Genomic DNA, 18,413 nt, shown 5'->3' with positions numbered 1-18,413 from the left:
TTCTAGAAGCCAGATATGTCTCAATGATAAATTAAAAGACTTTTGCCACAACGAAAGTCAAGAAGTGAGTTTGTCAAGAGTATCCTGTCTCAGTTCCCCCTGAATATCTTTAGCTGAGCATCTGGAAGAGGTGAGGAAATGGTTTGCGTTTTTTTCCCCTAGTAGCCCTAGACTCCTGATAGAATTGCTGTTGCAGAAGCAATTAGTACAAACATTCCAGCTAGCATTTATTAGCAAAATAAATCTCAAAATCACCAAGCTGAGTCTTCATATAAAATACAAACATGCATTTATCTTTTGTGTATGTATATTAATGTATACACCAGATGCCAAGTCTCCTCCAGGACTGAAGATCAGTTTTTTCTGTGTACACACTGCAAATTTTCATTGTTTTTGCATCTCATTTTCAGGTACTCTCAAGATAACACAAGCGGTGGTAGACAATAAGTATTTTAGACTCCTGTTGTCTAAGAAACTTTACAAAACTTAGGAAAAAAGTTGCTTTATTGAAAACAATGTTGTGCTTAGTCCTTTATAATTTCAAATTCTGTTTTTACAAGATAATCAGCTGCCTTTAAAAAAGTACAGAAAATCATGGTAGCAAAATAGTAGCTTTACCCAAGAATAATGCACAGTACAGACAAGTACGAAACAGACATTTGAAAACACATCTTTTCAAATACAGTGTTACACTGTATATGGAACACAATTAAACAGGCTGACAGCTGAGGGTTACACATCATTTAGGAGAACTTCCAAAAGAAAGGCAGTGTTTAGTTTTTCAAAACAGTAATGCCTCTACAAATAAACCACAACTGGTTGTTCACTAAGGGATCATGTCCCAGCTCCAGAATAATGAAGCACTGTTAAGGCCAGTCACCACAATACTAAGTTAGACTACAATAGCAGACAGAGAACTGAAAGTATGCCTGGCTACATTTCATTGGCCATTAGACGAGTTCTTTCTTCGTTATCACCAGGAGGATTTTGCAGGCAGGAACTGGAACTGTTTGCATATGGAGAAGGACAGGAGAGATAACACAGATTTTATATTCTTTAGATACTTCTATGTGATATCAACATAATAGGCAAAAAAGGACATTATATGCAAAGAGCTACATGGATCACTGGATTTGGTTCTCTACCACTGCACAGAACCACGTACTGTTCATTCCTATGATCATAAAATTGTTCAGATTGAAATGGACCTTTAATGGTCAGCCAGTCCAGCTACCCTGCCATGGGTAGGAACATCTTAAACTAGACCAAGTTGCTCAGAGCCATGTCCAGAGCCATGGGTCTGAATGCTTCCAGGGATGAGGCATCCACTACCTCTCTCGGCAACCTGGTCCAGTGTTTCACTACCCTCATGTAAAATTTTTTTCCTCATATCTAGTCTGAATCTGCCTTCTTTTAGTTGTTGGTGAGGATACTAAACAGTACTGGTCCCAAGGCAGACCCCTGAGGGACACCACTCATCCCTAGTCTGTGTCTGGACATTGAGCCATTGACCACTGCTCTCTGCCTGTGACCATCCAAACAATTCCAGCTCACAGATACGCTCCTGGAGGAACCATCAGCAGGGTTTGCTCATTAATGCCAGGTAATGCCTGCTGCTTGTATAGAATAGACATTGCCTGGTTTAGCTGCCCATGTTAGGTCAGTAGGGATTTAGGAAACCATACAGACAAATTATTTAAGCAATGCTTTTATTGCACATCTTATCATTCTTTATTAGGTTGGCAGTGAGAAAAAAATGCAAGCACAAATTTCAAAGGTTTGCTTTATATGATTGCAAGCAAAATAAAGAATAAATATCTCAGCATACCTTTTCCCTGTTGCCTCAATGATATAAAATATTCCAGTTGCAAGACCCTTTGAGGAAACAGCCAGTTACAATTGTAGTAATTATAACTACCGTATACAATAGCTCATAACTGCAACAGATATTTTTAAAGTGCAATTACTTACACTTAAAAGTGGCCATCCTCCTTGGATGGCTGCAGCCCATTCAAAACCCAGCTCTTCATTTAGAAATCCTCCCAGAATTGGACCTACAAATGCCCTGCATCAAATCAAAATCAGGTATTGGCATCCCAAACATAGAGGATAACATACCATATTCTCAGAGAACTGTTTTGTTGCGCTCTGTGGCCTTCCTCTCATTTTTGACAACAAAGAGATTTTCTTCCACAGACCTAACTTTCCTAAAATCCACAAAAAGTATGAATTTGTTGTTTGCCAAAGACCTAATGAATCTAATTACCTCCTCATCTGGAAATAGGATCCACATCAGAAAGCTGAATGCAGTCATTTTCAGCAGAGACACCCTACTAAGGACCATGCTCTGAGAAAACATCTACAGTTATCTATCGCAAAAGAAATTCAAAGTCACATCCCTCAAAACACAAAGTTTCTAAACTTCAAGACAAAGGTCTGATGAATATAAGCGGGGGGGGATGGACAATGTGACCGACACAGCCTCTGCAAGTTTGAGCTGTGTGTAACTGCCCTGCACCTTTATGCCTGTCTAAAAACGCAGGTTATAAAGGTTTTGCAGATGCTCTTTATGAAAGGTCTTCCGTTATATGGTCTCTCATGATAGGAAGGGACGAAACTGTGTAAAACTAGAGAGACTTTCTGGAAGCAAGTTACATTATAAAACCAGGCTTGATAGCAGCATAAACCTGGGGTTTGCTAACTTTATACTACCTGTGTCTGTACTGAACCCTATACCAAATATACAGGACTGCTAGATAGCTAGATCTTGGAAAAAAATGGTGCAAATTTGTGCCACTGAAACATACCTGTAGCCACAGAAGACTACAAGGACAGATAAAAATATCCTTTAAGTGGCTGTCTATAGGGGCACTCTGTCACTTCCCACTGAGTGACAGCTCTGAAGAGCCACTCACCCAGTAGCACCTTTCACGTATTTCTGGGATGATGACCCTGAGTTATAAACACACTATAGAGTTATAGACACACTCCGCTAAGTTATACAAACATAGATCTTAAAGAATTGCTTAAAAAGGAGATTCTACCTTAAGCTATCCCATACAAAAGGAGGAAATGTGGAGAATGGAAAAAGCAAAACAGAATTAGTCAGGAGCAGACATTTAGCTCACTCCATCTGGGTGGACTTGACTTTGTAAAATATTAAGGTCCACATCTCTCTTTACTGAGCATTACAGATTTTAGTGAAAAGACAAATGACCACACAGAAGTGCAAGTAAATATCCACTTTAATCACTGCAGGTTTTTGATACACAGAGCAACATATTTCAAGAAAGACAAGTTCAGAGCACTGTCAAAACAAAAGTTTTACCTTTTGATATGTAAAAAGCTTTGTTTTAACATGCCTACAAGGTACCTGTCAAGCAAGAAACTCTTGAATCAAGGTCAACACAGCCAGGTTTCCATGTGGAACAGCTAAACTGTCACAGCTTACAAAAAGGGGTACACTTACCCAAGGGACCACATGGCATTGAAGAGCCCAGACACAAGTCCCAGAAGACTCAGACCTTCTTCAAATCCATTCTCACTGCAGAAAGACAGACCAGTTAGAGTAGTACAATACATACTGTGTCTCAGCCTGTAGTCTTTCCCTATAGATTTTCTCCCCTCCTTTTAATTTGCACACCACATAAATAGTTAACAAGCAAAAGTGTACAGTAGAATGTCTGTTTACCCAGTACTTTCTTCTTTGCTGCCTCTCTGGAGGATTGCAGTGCTACTCCTCATCTCTGATTTCTCCCAAATAAGATCACACCATCACACCAATTCCCCATGTTTCATATGGCAAGTGTGAAACTGTGACAGGTGGCTTTTTAGAAGCAAAGACCCTGTTCCAAAAGGAACACTAATAAGAGTAAATCAAGACCCTTCTAGGTCACTATTGAGGTACACATTCACAAAGTTATACTGGGAGGATAATGACTGGGGTGCTCAGTCAGAAAAAACTAAGACAAGTGGAAGCATTTAAATGTTCCTATCTGCCTTTGCCTCAAAAAGGAGCAAAAAAGCCACACTTCATATTCACCCCTGAAAAACAGTTGCAGGTTCCTAGTATCAGTAACATGAAAGAAGGGTTGGACTGAGTTACTTACTATGCACATTGCAGGATCTCTGGAAACACTGGGATAGCACTCATGCCAAGGGAAAAGCCAATCAAAACCAACACTAGCACAAACATCCACAGCTGACTGAAAGAGAGGCATTTACAAGAAGTTAGCTGCTGAAGACTCTTTCCAATAAGGACTCCATTTGACTGAAGGCTGTTACATCAGCTCTCCATGACTGATCAGCAAATTATGTGTCTTGAAGCCAATACTAATACTTGAAAAATCCAGCTCTATACCTTAGAAAAAAAAAACTTTGTAAAAGAATATTAAAAACCCGTGTTCAAATTATATATTTTCTTATCAAATGTGGTTCATTTTATGAGGTGCATATAGGGAAGAGGTAGACAGATGAGGTTAACTGAGCAATGTCTATGTGCAAGCACCAGACTTGGTTGCATAAGTGAAGGATTTTGAAGTTGAAATTTTGTAGCCTAATGTATTACAACCAAATAGACTTAGCTAAAGAATTCTGAAGACTTTACTAATTTATTTTTCTCACCAGCTGAAATCTATGATGTAAATTTGAAACCTCAGCAGTTTCAAACCTATGATCTTTAAAAATTAGCAATCTAGGAGGAGTTCTATGCATTAATAAGCCTATTACTTTAACAGAGTATCTAATCTAGGACAAAAGGATTATGTAGTTGTTTTGTAAATGTAGCAGAGTGTTTTGCTATGAATTAACTTGAGAAATATGACATGACAGCATTCAGGTGCAACAGACATTGTCTTTACTTTGCTAGTGATAACAAAGCCATAATCTGTCACTTTTCTCAGAAGCTATATACAGAGAGAAGTAAAATCAGTACTGCTGGTAATAGATAAACAAACCCCATAGTTAAAAACACTGATGAAATAGAATAATTTGGAAATTGAGACAGAACAAGAACTTTATTTTGCTGAACTGGAAATGCCACAAAACTGTAAGGGAAGAAAAAAAAAAAAGCAACGTTCTTCCTACCATAGACATTAACATGAACACAGTAACAGTAAAAAGCAAAAGAAAAGGCTCTATTTTATGAAGCTGTAAAATCTCCTATTTCAGATGCTTTCACTACTTTACATTCACAGTCTCATGGTACACATCAAAAAACCACCAGGTTTCATGGTCAAAGGTAGAAGTTAAAAAACAAATCTGTTTCATGGTCAGAGCTGCTAATTACAGACTTATGGACATACACGACTATGGTTGAAAATACCATTTAATAGGGACAGGCTAAGGGAGAGGAAGTACCTTTCAATGTGCAGTACAGGAGCAGGTCCAAGCATGAAAAGGCACACTGCTGTTATTAAGTTTCCAAATATCAGCAGCCACTTCCTGATGTACTGTGTAAGAAAAAGAAAGGTTGTGCAATTTAAAATTGGGAATTTGTCATGTACATCAAGAAATGATAAATTCTTGTTTCCTCACCCCAAATGCAATCACTGGCATCAGAGGCTTAGTACAGAGATTTCAGGATGAGCAATGGTCCTTCTCAGTTAGCAAAGTATTCTAGGTCTTAATCTTCTTTTATATAAGGAACATCTTTTAGCATTTCATGATTATCTTTAAGTTCCTTTCAACCCAGACCATTCTATGATTCTATGTAATTCTCATGTACAAAGGACATTACTAGTTTGTGTCAGGAAAAAAAGTGTCAGAAAATCGTCACTATCCTTCAGGCACAGCATTCGAAGTGTAGGTTTCCTTGAACAATTAGCACTGGCTGTCAAACAGGCTGTCTTAGATTTACCACTATCAAGGTCTCTTTCTATGGCGCTGTTAAGAGCTTAAGGACCAGGCTAAAGAACAGGCAGCCCACTGTGCTGATCTAATTTGGATATTACACATTTTAAGAGATAAAGTCAATACAGCTAACCAGAACATCTTTACTCATCTTCTCAAAAGCTAATAAAATTAGATGTGGTTAAAATCATGGATAACTGGGACATACTTTCCCACTCTCTATTCCACATTGCTTGGAAAAAGACTGTGCTTAGTCCACTGCAAAAGCTCAGCACGCTTCAGCTGCTTGTCTGATTTCCTTTTACTGACTTGGACATTCTAAAATTACCCTGGACCTTACACACATAGCAGTAATGGGTGCATGTGCAAGGTCTTGAAAGGCAGATGCCTTTACAAGACCAGACCTACATCCTTTGTGTCACCCATTGCCCCCCCCACCTTTAAGCAAGTGCAAGGAGCACTTTAGTAACCCTGCACACACAGTAGGGTAGGACTCACTGGCAGTTTGTCGCTTAGGAGTCCAAGGAGGGGAGAAGACACGGAGTACGAGACTGCCAAACCAAGGAATACCAAGCCCACATAACCAGCTGGGAGTTTGAACTATGGAAAGGAAGACAAATAAAGCAAAAACCAAGACAAACCACATATGCTACATTCATTGAAGGACAATCCAACAATTATATATTAAGTCAAAATACTGAAATGCACAATTTAAAGTATTTTACTGATACCTTACAGAGGTTTTTCAAGTATTTGAAATCATCCATAGAGCTTCAGTTTCATTGCTTTCACCAACACTTTTTAAGCATGGAGTGGTGGAAACACCTGACACAACCGTACTCATACAAAACCTAAATAATGTCAAGAGGAAACATTATGCTCTGCCCCCTACACCAACCAGCATGCTGGATGCTAACATTCCAATCTGACAGACTTGAAACAGACACTTCAGACACTGAAATTTCAATGGATTTAGTCTCTACTTCTCCAATCTTTAGTTTTATTTGCATTAGAAGAGACACACAGATTCTACAGTGGGATAATTTCAGATCCCTCCTGGGAGAGGGAAGATGTACATTCACATCTCCACAGATGAAAGAGGTTAGCATCAAGCCCCCTCCATCCTGGACAAGTGCTCAAAGCACAGGCCAGACAGACAAAAAGCAGCACAGTCATCTGTGAAACACTACCCCTTGGAAAAATAATTCATAAATAAAGTCCTCAAAGACCATTGCTTAATTTCATCTAGGAACAGAATCTTGAAGGGGTTCACATCAAGAGACGTAACACTGTCAGTGACTGCAGCAGCTGTCAAGAATTTGAGTTTGGGAAGGAAGAAAAAGTCCCTTTTTTACAAAAGCAGTTTCTATGTCCTATTCAGAGACAGTACTTTGCAGGTGAAAGACATTTAAGTGGGGGAAGCTCATTTTAAAAGGCCTTACATTTCTTCATTCTCAGTTATTAAGACCCAGCAAGAAGAGATGGTGCAATGGATATCGATTTATCAATACTGTGGAAATCAAGTTATTTGGAATTCACACAGCGAACAGTTAACTAAAACAGTGTTAATTGGATGAAGCTCAATTTTGTTAAAGATACTTACATTTATAACCAGTTACTATTCATTAAGTCAAGACTTCACTGCATGTTAGCAGGACTTACCTTCTTTAGGATAAATAGAGACATTGTGGGGTCCATAAAACCCAAGCATGCACTTAGAGAAAATATAGTGAGACAGAGTATTAAGACTTTTGGCAGAAGAATGAGCTTCCAAAAGGATTCTTTCCTAGGAGTCGAATCTGTTTCAATAGAAGAGAGGGGGAAACTGCATTATTTTCAGCAGCATAAGCTCATGATCATCTTGCCTTAGAAAAGAAACAGTATTTCCCTTTTTTTAGTCCTCTTACTCCTGCTGCACAATAGATGAAAGTCAATTGTTGATTATTATGTGCTATGCTATTTTTATAGTAAAACCCAACATTTGATAGGTGAAGAAGAAAAGTATACAATTTAGATTCCAACACTGCAAATCCCCAACTGGAAAAGAACTAAAGCACGTATTACTCCAATTACGTGAAAAAGTATTTGCTTCTCTGCCAGCAGTTATACAATGAAATCCTCACGATATGTCTCAGCTTGATACATGAACACATATTTGAACAATTCATACCCAATAAAAGAAACATGCTTTGAGAGTCAGATGAAAAGATTGCTATTTATCAGTTGAGATCTATCCAAGTTTTTAAGCAACTAATTGAACTCCAACACGTTCAATTTGTACTCCAGGAAACTTCTTTCAGATGTCATGGTTATGTGGGAATTTTAAGTCAGGCCCTCTTCCTGATGGTGTTCCTCCTGTAATACCTGAACGTGGTCTCAAAGTATACAAAGAACTAAAAGTTCAAGCATTAACATCCACCAGCTCAGAGCTAATATTTATGTAACATACTTCCAAATTGGCAGTGATATCATGATGATTTCAGAGCTTGGAGAGGTCAGGGGGGAAAGTCAGCAGCAGCAACACATGGTTAATCATTGTTTCTTATAAAGCAAATATACTTGAAGTTATTCTCCATGGTTTTCATATTAAAGGATAAAAAAAATTACAAAGCATTTCAAAGTAACTAGGTTTTTTCTCTAGAAAAGAATAACAGAATTGTAACCTTATAATTAGTCTTGTGTGAGGACTTACCTTTAAGCTAGTTTTCTGTCTAAGCAGGATCATCTAAAATTTAATAAATTTATATGACATCCATCACTTCATTAAACTCCTCCTTTATTAACTTTATCATTCTTTCATGTTAATCAGATCCTGCATTGTTGAGTACAAATAAACACCTTTTTTTCTCCCTATAATTAGTTTTCCCCTCCACTTTTAACTCCTCAAACATGTTGAGTTCTCCTGCTTTAGGCAAAATCTGTCTCCAGCTTTTCTTTAACTAGCTGCAATGACAAACCTATAGGAAGCAGACACAACTGGTCCTTTACAAGCCCTGAATCTAAGACAAAAGAAAACAAAAATATATCTCAGTTCACTTCCATACAGAGTTCCTAGTGTTTGCAGAAAAGGGTATGATGAGTTGCATTAATTCCAGGCCATCTCATGAATTTAAGTTAGCATTAAACATGGGCCTGATCAAGATGATCAGCTAATTCAACTGGAGTTTTGCCCTCTGACTTGGATCAGACTCCAGAAGCTGACACTTTTTTTAACGACACTTAAGAACATGAGAAGTTAAGGTGAGTGAAGGAGGCAGGTAGAAGGGTGCTTACCGTATTTTGGCAATAGGCACATATTCACAGGCACCAAAGCCAACACTATGCATCCCAGAGTGATGAAAGGGACCTCATAACCAAATGACTGATACAAAAAGCCACCCAAAGGTGGGCCCAGCACTAGTCCGAGCCCTGAAAAAATTTCAAGGCTGCCCTAGAGGATGAAAAAGCAAGCAGAAAGGAAGTCAGTATGTTGAGAAAACACAATGCAACAATTTAAAGCAAGCCATATGTCTGAGGAGCAGCAAAACATATCAAGGCTAGTGAAAAACAAGACACTGCATCACTAGGACAAGAGCAAGTAGTGACCTTCACAGGGCGGGATAGCAAAAGGAATTCCACAGTTATGTGTGTGACAGCCATGACCTCTTTTGCTTCACTACCTGTACTGCAGCATTCACAACTCTGCTGTCACCTAACAGATCTCAGTCTAGAGGGAAGGAAAGTGCTCCAGTGGCAGAAAGCATCCACAGGACAACTCAGGCTGAAGGGATTACCTCTCCCACCTGCCATTACACTCCAACCTGAGGGAAAGGTTCTAAACAAACCTACTCAGATGGGACATTCTCTCATGGGATGAAGTATATGTGCCAAGTTAAAGCTTTCTCTTCATAAACAGTTGTTTGGACTCACTCCCTAGGGGTAGGAAAAAATAATGAAACTGCAATGGGTACAACTCAGATTGTTTTGGATATAATTTAATTAATAATCTGGTTATCTTTTATAAGCTACTACTTTGTAAAAGGACAGTAATACAGACACATCTTGTGCTACATCATAGACACCACTGTCAACATCTGCCTCAACACTTGATTAATCAATGCTTAGACCACCAGTAAGAGCTGATGGTAATAACTGTTTACAGATAAAAGTTTTGATAACTTCCAGAACCCAGAAAGATACTGCAGAGAATCATCCTCATCATTAATTTTCCTGATACAAGTCAGAGTTGTCAAATGTCCTGAAAACAGGCAGTCAGCAAAAGCCAATTTCTTCACCCTAGGTCAGTCTAGGGTTGCAACCTTTTTCTTTCCTAGCCAAGAAAATAACTAGTAACAACATATAACCAGTAAGTTACAAAATTTTCAGATAGATTTGAGACTTCTGAAAAACTGTGACCATGTGGAATGGTCATTAACATCACTGCATCCAGATGATGCCTTCACTTTTGTTGCTCACCAACCATAAAAAAACCACTTAATTTGTGAGACTTTGGTTCAAATAATTTACATGATTTGGGGCTGTACATCATTCTAAGTTAATGAAGTGGGGAGGGCTTGGGGGGGAAGCAGATCAGTACACTGCAGAGTACAGATCAGAGGATAAGACACACCTGATACTGTAAGAGAAGTGAGATTGCTTATGGTTTGAAGTCCATACCTCCTCCCACAGAGGGATCACATTGACAGATGCTCAACTTCCCACTTCAACAAGGCTAATGTGCCTATATTTAATAACTTCTGCATATACCCTCTAGGGTACCCAACAAGTAAAAGGCAGGCTGAAACCGGTACCAAAATGGTAAGGAGAGGAAAGGTGTTTTACAGCATCTAGCACTACCAAGAAGGACAATAGAAAGCAAGGCTAAAAAATCCTCATCCACTCCTTCAGGCTTCAATTTTACCCTAGGATGCACCTTGCTCAAACAATCAGCTCTTTCTTCTGCCTCCTGCTGCAGAGCTCACAGTAACAAGAACTCTCCATCATGTCCATTTAAGGACACAAAATCTACATTAATACATATGAAGATGTTTTATTCTCATGCAGAACACCCTAGAGCACGCAATATGGTAAAAAACCAAACATTTAGAAGTCATCTGCCTTTTAACAGCACCCTTTCAAGATTTTCCACAAAGGTAGGTACCAAGCCACAGCTGTGTAGCATTTCTGATTCTGGTCTTGAGACGACCTTCACCACCATATATTGTTTTCAGCCATGCATCATGGTTACTCTGCTGCCACAACAGAATTTCTTTTCTTTTTAATTCTGATTATAAAATGGGTAACCAAATCCCTCTAAGTCAACATTACTTTACTTACCTACTTAAATTACATTTTAAAATTTGCAAACAGGAAACCTTAACCTTACTGACTGAATAAATCAAAACCATGATTACAATATATAAATTGCTCTCCAATGAAAAGGCCACCTGATCACTGCTGATACAACTTGGTAGATTTTATTCTAGTTAGAAAGATATATTCTTATAGATGTATATTTCTTTATAGAAGTCATTACACAGCTTAACAATGGTATTAATAAAAGCAGCAACTTTTCTAATTTTATTTAATGTTCTTAAATAAGTTCTCAAAATTTGTTCACTCATTAAAAATTAACCCAGTTATTTCTGACAGAACGTATTTGAACTGAAAACCAGAATGTATTGAAAAATAGACAGAGAAAACAGCATTTCATTAAACACAAAACTTTTATTTAACACCTTAAAACCCCAACTGAAAAAGGGTAATATCTCTGGTTGAAATGAATTGTTGATGATCAGAAATACTGCCCTCCAGATTTCAAGAAATTCTAGCCCTCATCTTTTCATACATAACTTTTATCGACAGATTAGAAAAAATAAGCCAAAAATGTTTCAGTTTTGCCTCTTTCAGTCATTTAAATCAACATCATTCGAATTAATTTATCATTTGTTAAATCAACTCACATGGATCCTTACTATCCAGGTAGAAGTAGTCACTAAAAGCTGTACTAGTATTTTATTATTTATTTTGTCTTAATTTTCACTGAAGAGATAACTACTGCCACCAATGGTCAGCTGTCTTCAAAGCACAAGAAACTAATAAATACTGCTTAATTTATATCTAACCAGAGTCATGCTAAGGTCTAAACTCATTCTAGGATTGTGCTTCTAGATTACAAACAAAACATTACGTGATGATTTCAAACAAGCCTGCAGAGGAGACAACAGATTTTCTCCTCCTGATTTTAGCTGCCCACTGGCAATTTGTCATATTGCTGGTACTCAGCTGGAACAGAGCTTTCTGAACTTACCATGACAGTAGCTATATTAGTGGGAAATGCCTTTGCAAGGATGGAGAACGAAGCTGTAATTGCTGCTGCAAAACTTATTGCATCCATTGCTCTTACTAAAAAGCAGAAACTGATGAACATCGGTCCACTTGGCACCTTGTCAAGCATTCTGAAAAAGAAAAATCCCAACACTAAATTGGACCTCTCTCAGGGTGGAAGAAGCCATCTACTAAAGGCCTAAGAGTATAATTTCTTGCTTATTAAAAGACACAGTTACAAGACACTCAATGCTTTCTATTACCACTTACCTTTGAACCACATCAGTAAAATCACTCAAACTCCACCAAACTATTTCTGGCAGCTTTCTCCTTTTCCCCTCTGCTTGGCAGTGAAAAGAGCATGAAAACCATAACCTGCAAAAACCTTTGTTGTATTTCATAGCTTTTCCAAGCACCTGTGCAAGAAGTCTGATGTAATGTGTTAGAACTAACTAATAAGAGATTCCTTCATTTTTAATAAAGCATTTATTTTTCTAAAATTAATGACTTAGCCTCTCCACCTGCCAGGCAAAGCTTCCCATTTAAGCCCAATATTTTAAAGAAAAAAATAATTAAAACATTACGCAGAAATAGTTTTCTTATTCCTGCACTTTGACAGGCTTCTTGCCATCCAGGAACTACTACTTAAATGAACAGAACCTATGTCCTCTGCTTTCAAAGTACTAAACAGACTCTGAAACCTAGTGAAAGGGAGAAGTGTTCATTCTGCTTTACAAGAGGTAGATAAAAATTAAAGATGCAAGAAGTTAGATGACCTAACCAACACAGAAAAGGTGCCCAAGAGTTTCTATTTTGTTTTGTGTCCATCTTTTCATATGGATGAAAATGATCAGAAGACAAATGCAACAAAACCAAGCAACAGAAATTACTTACCCAAACAGAATGGTCACACATCCTGAAACAAACATCCCTGCCACAAACATGAATTTTGCTCCAATTTCTGAAAGCTGTAAATTAAATACCATTTTTATATGTTAGTATTTCAAGGAAAGATCAAAAATTTTCAATGTAAGTTAAGAAATCAAAAAATTATGGGAACTTCATAGCACCTGTAGCTAAAAGATTGGGAAACACTGCTTCGGCTGGTGTGCCTTCATTCAATAATGAACATAAAAACAGTCTGAACAACCATTGTGACTTAAGTGACTTAACCCAATTTTAGAAGGTAAGACAACGCTGCAGTTAACTATTTCACAGCAGCATGCTGCAGCTTCTGCAGAGCAGCAGGAAACAGCAGCATTCCTCATTATAAGCAGAAAGCAGAAAGTTTGTTTCCAAACCTCCCCTCCAGCACTATCACTGAGGCAAGGCCAACAACACCCATCACGTACCTGGCTAGTGAGCGCCAATGCAAGCTGATTTTTAAGCAAATTTATGACAACCCTTAACAGCACAAAGCTTTGGCATGGGAAGCATGGTATTTGCAGGTCTCCCCATTCATAACCAGGGAAGGACCCCATCTTTCTTCATTTCAGACTCTCACCAGAGTGAAGGATGATGGGAGGCATGCCATAAAGCCAACTCAATCCCACTAAAAAGTACAGCTGAGCTTCTAACTCCATGCTGCAACTTCCCCTAAGGACAGTAGGTATTTCAGGCTCCTTTTTTGTTCAGGCCTGAACAAAATCCATGCCTTTCAGCCATTATTACTAAAGCCCATTTTTTGCTGAGTTCACTGAAACCCTCAGGATCTCTGATTGCTTGCACTGTGCAGATCTATTGATGCTCACTTCAGCTGTCTGCAGTGAGGGTGGCACTCTCACTCTCCCCTGTAAAGTACTTGGTGAGGCTTGTGCCATAGCTGAATGCCACTACAGGCACCAAGATTTGGACTTAGAAATGGCACTTATGTGACACTTTATGAGCCACCTCAGCACCAGGGAAAAGCACTCACCACAGGGTCAGCAAAGAGGCTGCCCAGCCAAAGACAGAGACGATTTTGACTCTGCAGCAGCCCCAGCTTAGGGAATGATCCTGAGAAGCCCTAGCAAATAATGCATAGACTGCAGTGCTCCAACTCATAAACAAACATACATTTATATAATTTATTTGTGGTTTCTTCAACGTGAGAAAAATCCTGAATCTGTGGGAAGGCTCACGTTACAAGAACTGGAGACATTTCTCTCATATTACTATATAATGAAGTTGAAGAAGAAACTGAGTTAAGCAGCAGAGTCATAACAGGAGCAAATGTTAAAAAAAAAAAAAAAAGGACAACATACCAGAAAAGAAGAGGTGCAGCTAACTAAAGAAAAACAAAACAAAAACAAAATACCTTAAAGAATGTCATCAAAGGCAAACAGAATATATAAGTAAGTGCAACAAATAAAAAGGGGGTGTAGGAGAAAGGAGGTCATAGAAAGCAGAATTGATCATCAGATTACTCTAAAGCAAACAGAAGAGTAACCAGAGAAACAAAACAGTTACATGTCTGTTGCTCTGTGCTACTCTCAGGAACAACAGAAGAGTACTGACAAGACCTAGATCATGTTCAGACTGACTAGTCAGACTCCAGCTCCTGCAAACAGAAAGTTGCAGGAGCAGTACTGAAGAGACATCTGTTTTCTCAGGCTTGCAGAACTGTCTTCATGTATCAGCCTGTGTCATCACAGAAAAAAGGTTACAGCTTCAATTATACTTACATAATTTCCCAATATTAAAGAAGTCAAGAAATTGAACAAAGCAAAACATCCAAAAATCAGGCCAACAATTGTGTTACTGGCACCTTTTTTTTCTGCCTGCAAAAAAGATCACAACCATGACACGTTTGACAGAGTCAAATTCTTAAAGTGAGTAACATTCATGCCTTGGATATTTAAATCTTTTTTAATTGTCTATTAATGCGAGAAATGCCTATTAGTTTTAGAAAGCAATTTCTTTTCTCAAAGGCAGTAGGGACTCATAAGGTAACAACAAAATTTAAAGACACGTTGCACTTCTAATATGTCATCAAGGGAAAACCAAGGTTAATTTGTCAGTGATTAGAAATGTTGTGTTATTTGCAGAACAGGCAGCCAGACTATATAAAGGTGGCTTCAGTTAGTGTGCAAGGGCACTAGCTACAAAACTTGCACAGTGAGAGGGCAGTAAATGGCAATATCTGTTTTCTTCACTGTGACACACCACCCCATAACCAGCATCAGACAATTTTTTACATATTTAGCTGGTCAAATACACTCACTTGGGCACAAGCAGTACATAGGAATATTTAGACAAAAAGAATATTTCTTTGTAAATACCTGAGACAAAAAAAAAATAAAATAAAATTTGTTTGTAAATACCTCGTAACATTTTGGTCATGAGAGAAATGCACTTCTGCTGCAAAGGCACCATGACCATCTATTTCATCTGATATTTAAACATTGTATTCGTTCAACAAAAGCAGAGATTTTATTTTTTTCCCCCTTCTTAGGTCAGAAAGTTAGCACAGTTAATGATGGCCCAGACTGAGTTAACAGGAAGCTATAAAGTTATTGAGTGGCTAGGGTACAGAAATCCAAGTCAGGACATTGACAGAGTTTAAGCTCAGCTCTACAAAACTACTATGCAACACTGAACAAAAAAATGTTTCACTTCTGCAAGAATCCACTTTGACTCCTATCTCATCTCATCAGTTTGCTGTCTCCTCTGCAGTCATAGGTAAATTAGTCCATGGACAAGATTCAAGTCACCATTTTATGTGCTACAACAGCATGATCCTATCACTGAATTCCCACAACTGAAAAGTCTGAACTCGGAGCTTACAGCCAGCCACAAATGTCCAATGGAGTTCAAGATATCTCTAAAAGTTTCAATATGCAAAAATGTAATGAAGAGAGTAGCTGACTAAATTGCTTGTTTACCTCTGAAGGGAAAAAGGGTCCCAGAATTGAGTAGCATATCATTGAACTGAAATTTATAGAAGCTGCTGCCACTATTGTAAAAAGCTGTTCTCTGGTAAGCCGTCTTGATTCCTCACCAACTGCTTCTGACACGCCATCATCTAAAAATACCGAATAAAAATAATAACGAAGCATTACAAGCTGACAGAGGAGAGCAATTTACAAACTAGGTTGGAAAACTAAAACCCACACAAACTTGTACCCTCCCGGCTCTGAGAACGGAGTCGAGCCGCGCTGCCTTTTGCCCCGTGCAGGAGGGCAGACCTGGCCGCAGCGCATGTGCCGCAGCCGCCCCTCAGCCCGCCCCGGAGGCGCTGGGGCTGCAGCCGGAGCTGCCCGGCCCGGCCCGCGCCGTGTGCGCTGCGCCTCAGCGGCGCGGCCCCGGCGACAGCCCCGTCCCGCTCCCTGCGCTCCCGCTCCCGGCCCGCCCGCAGCCCGCGGGGGAGCCGCTGCCCCCGGACCGGGCCGTGCCGTGCCGTGCCGGCGGAGGGACGCGCGGCGCCGCCGCCTCGCACCTGGGGGCTGCTCGCCGCCCGCAGCCCGGCTGCCCATGGGGCCGCAGCGGCGCCTCCCGCCGCCCGTGTGGCAGCGGCCGCGGGCTCCGCGAGCACCGGGGCCAGCGCCAGCCCGGCCGCCGGCACTGAGCATGCCCGGCCCGCGGGTGGGGCCGCCGCGCCCCGGGCCCACAGCTGCCCCAGGACCGCCCGCAGCAAGCGGAGAGCGTCGGGCTTTGTCGCAGTGCGATGGCAACCTGCTGGTGCTGGGGTGCGCTGCGCACCTGGCCCAGGGCGTTCACGATACATTGGTAACATTAGCAGACCAAGCGAGATCGCCGATTATTACACAGCCTCCAGCAAGTTGCAAGATCCATGACACAACGGCTTAACGACAGCGCTGCCGCAAGGATTAATAGCTGTAAACTGGCCAGGAGTAAATTCAAGCTGGAGATGAGGAAGAGATGGCATAATCAGTGCATTTGGCTCAAGGTCCAATCCGCAGGACGGGAAAGTGACTCAGGTGATGAGATGGGAGCTGAGGATAACTTCCAAACATAATAAGAGACAGACCACCTGTTGCTTGGAGAGGAAAAACAGTAATTACGTCTTGAAAGCACTATTTTAACTAAGCTATCAGTATTCCATCTAGTTACCACCGGTATACCATCTAGTTGTTCACCAGTTACAATATTAAGACACTTTAAAAGGACATTTCAGAACAAACATTGCCATGTACCTAAATTAGAAACTCACATTCTACATGACAGAAAAAAGCAGAACCACTTTCTTAGCACAAGATTAGGAAACTTAAAAGCTATTTCGCAGCCACAAAGAAAAACAACATGTTCCTTTGCTGAAGACTACTTTGAGAACATATTTTGTGTGGCATATATTATGGCTGTTGAAAAGTCCCTAAGAAGTACCTTGAACTTTTCCTTTCTACCTTCAGAAAAAGATGTAAACATAAATCCTTTCATAGATATTGGGTCTTGAGCAGCCTTACCCCCTCCCCCCCCCCCAAAAAAAAAAGAAAAAAAAAAAGGAAGAGCACTTGCAAGTCATCATGAGTTCACAAAAGGATAATAACAAAAGCATGATATATTCCAAATATGACACACAAATAGAGTGAATAAGAGAAACTTATAGAGAAATAATAAAATCGTGACAAGAGAATTAAGCATTCATTCATTTTTGTGGCTGGAGATGCAGTCAATTATCTTCAGGAGATGAAACAGTTCTTATTTCAACTACTTGCTCTTTCCAGCCTTAACTCCACAGATTCCAACTACTTTCAAACCCTGATCCTCCCTTCATTAACAATTACAGATGAGTAACCTAAGAAAGCCTATAGAGTCAGATTTTGATAAAGTCAGTGTGCACAGAAGGTGGAAGTGTGGGAAGTAGCAGTGATACGACTCCAATAATGAAACATGGCTAACATGGCTATGAACTTCCTTGCTTATGCATTGCTCATTACTGCCAAAAGAAACTTGTTGATAGAACATGTTGGTTAGTTCCTCACATATTCTTAGTAAGCTATCATTGTGGTTTAACACCGGGCAGCAACTCAGCCCCACACATCCTCTCCTTCACTCCCTCCCAGTGGGATTGGGCAAAGAATGAGAAGAGCGAAAGTTAGAAAACCTATGAGTTGAGATAAAGACAGTTTAGTGAAGGAAAAGCCATGCATGCAAGCAAAGCAAAACAAGGCATTTCTTCACTAGTTCCCATGGGCAGGCAGTTGTTCAGCAATCTCCAGGAAAGCAGGGCTCCATCACATGTAACCATTACGTGGGAAGACAAAGGCCATCACTCCAAATGTCCCCCACTTTTTTCTTCTTCCCCCAGCTCTACATAT

The 18,413-nt window shown here is 39.8% G+C and overlaps 1 protein-coding gene across 5 annotated transcripts; it reads right to left on the bottom strand.

Annotated features, from left to right (window-relative positions):
• Positions 1 to 486: 486 nt before the first annotated feature.
• On the bottom strand, positions 487 to 16,921 carry SLC18B1 (solute carrier family 18 member B1). 5 transcript variants are annotated; one of them, XM_066179151.1, is made up of 14 exons: positions 16,810 to 16,921; positions 16,020 to 16,159; positions 14,820 to 14,915; positions 13,051 to 13,124; positions 12,140 to 12,287; positions 9,124 to 9,280; positions 7,513 to 7,649; positions 6,349 to 6,450; positions 5,359 to 5,450; positions 4,110 to 4,205; positions 3,470 to 3,544; positions 1,972 to 2,065; positions 1,829 to 1,875; positions 487 to 1,006 (listed from the first exon to the last, which is right to left on the bottom strand). In XM_066179151.1, the coding sequence occupies exons 1-14, from the start codon at positions 16,868 to 16,870 to the stop codon at positions 934 to 936; spliced, it is 1,392 nt and encodes a 463-aa protein (XP_066035248.1). In that variant the 5' UTR covers positions 16,871 to 16,921; the 3' UTR covers positions 487 to 933. The 5 variants fall into 5 exon arrangements, with proteins under 5 accessions (XP_066035248.1, XP_066035251.1, XP_066035247.1 ...); XM_066179154.1 differs by having other exon boundaries at positions 16,837 to 16,919; XM_066179150.1 differs by lacking the exon at positions 16,810 to 16,921 and adding an exon at positions 16,574 to 16,725.
• Positions 16,922 to 18,413: the final 1,492 nt, after the last annotated feature.

The sequence above is a fragment of the Chamaea fasciata genome, unplaced genomic scaffold (assembly GCF_029207755.1).
Source record: "Chamaea fasciata isolate MVZ Bird 193981 ecotype frontalis unplaced genomic scaffold, bChaFas1.0.hap1 SCAF_3, whole genome shotgun sequence".
NCBI classification, from domain to species: domain Eukaryota; kingdom Metazoa; phylum Chordata; class Aves; order Passeriformes; family Sylviidae; genus Chamaea; species Chamaea fasciata.
This window is presented reverse-complemented; position numbering and strand designations above follow the sequence as displayed.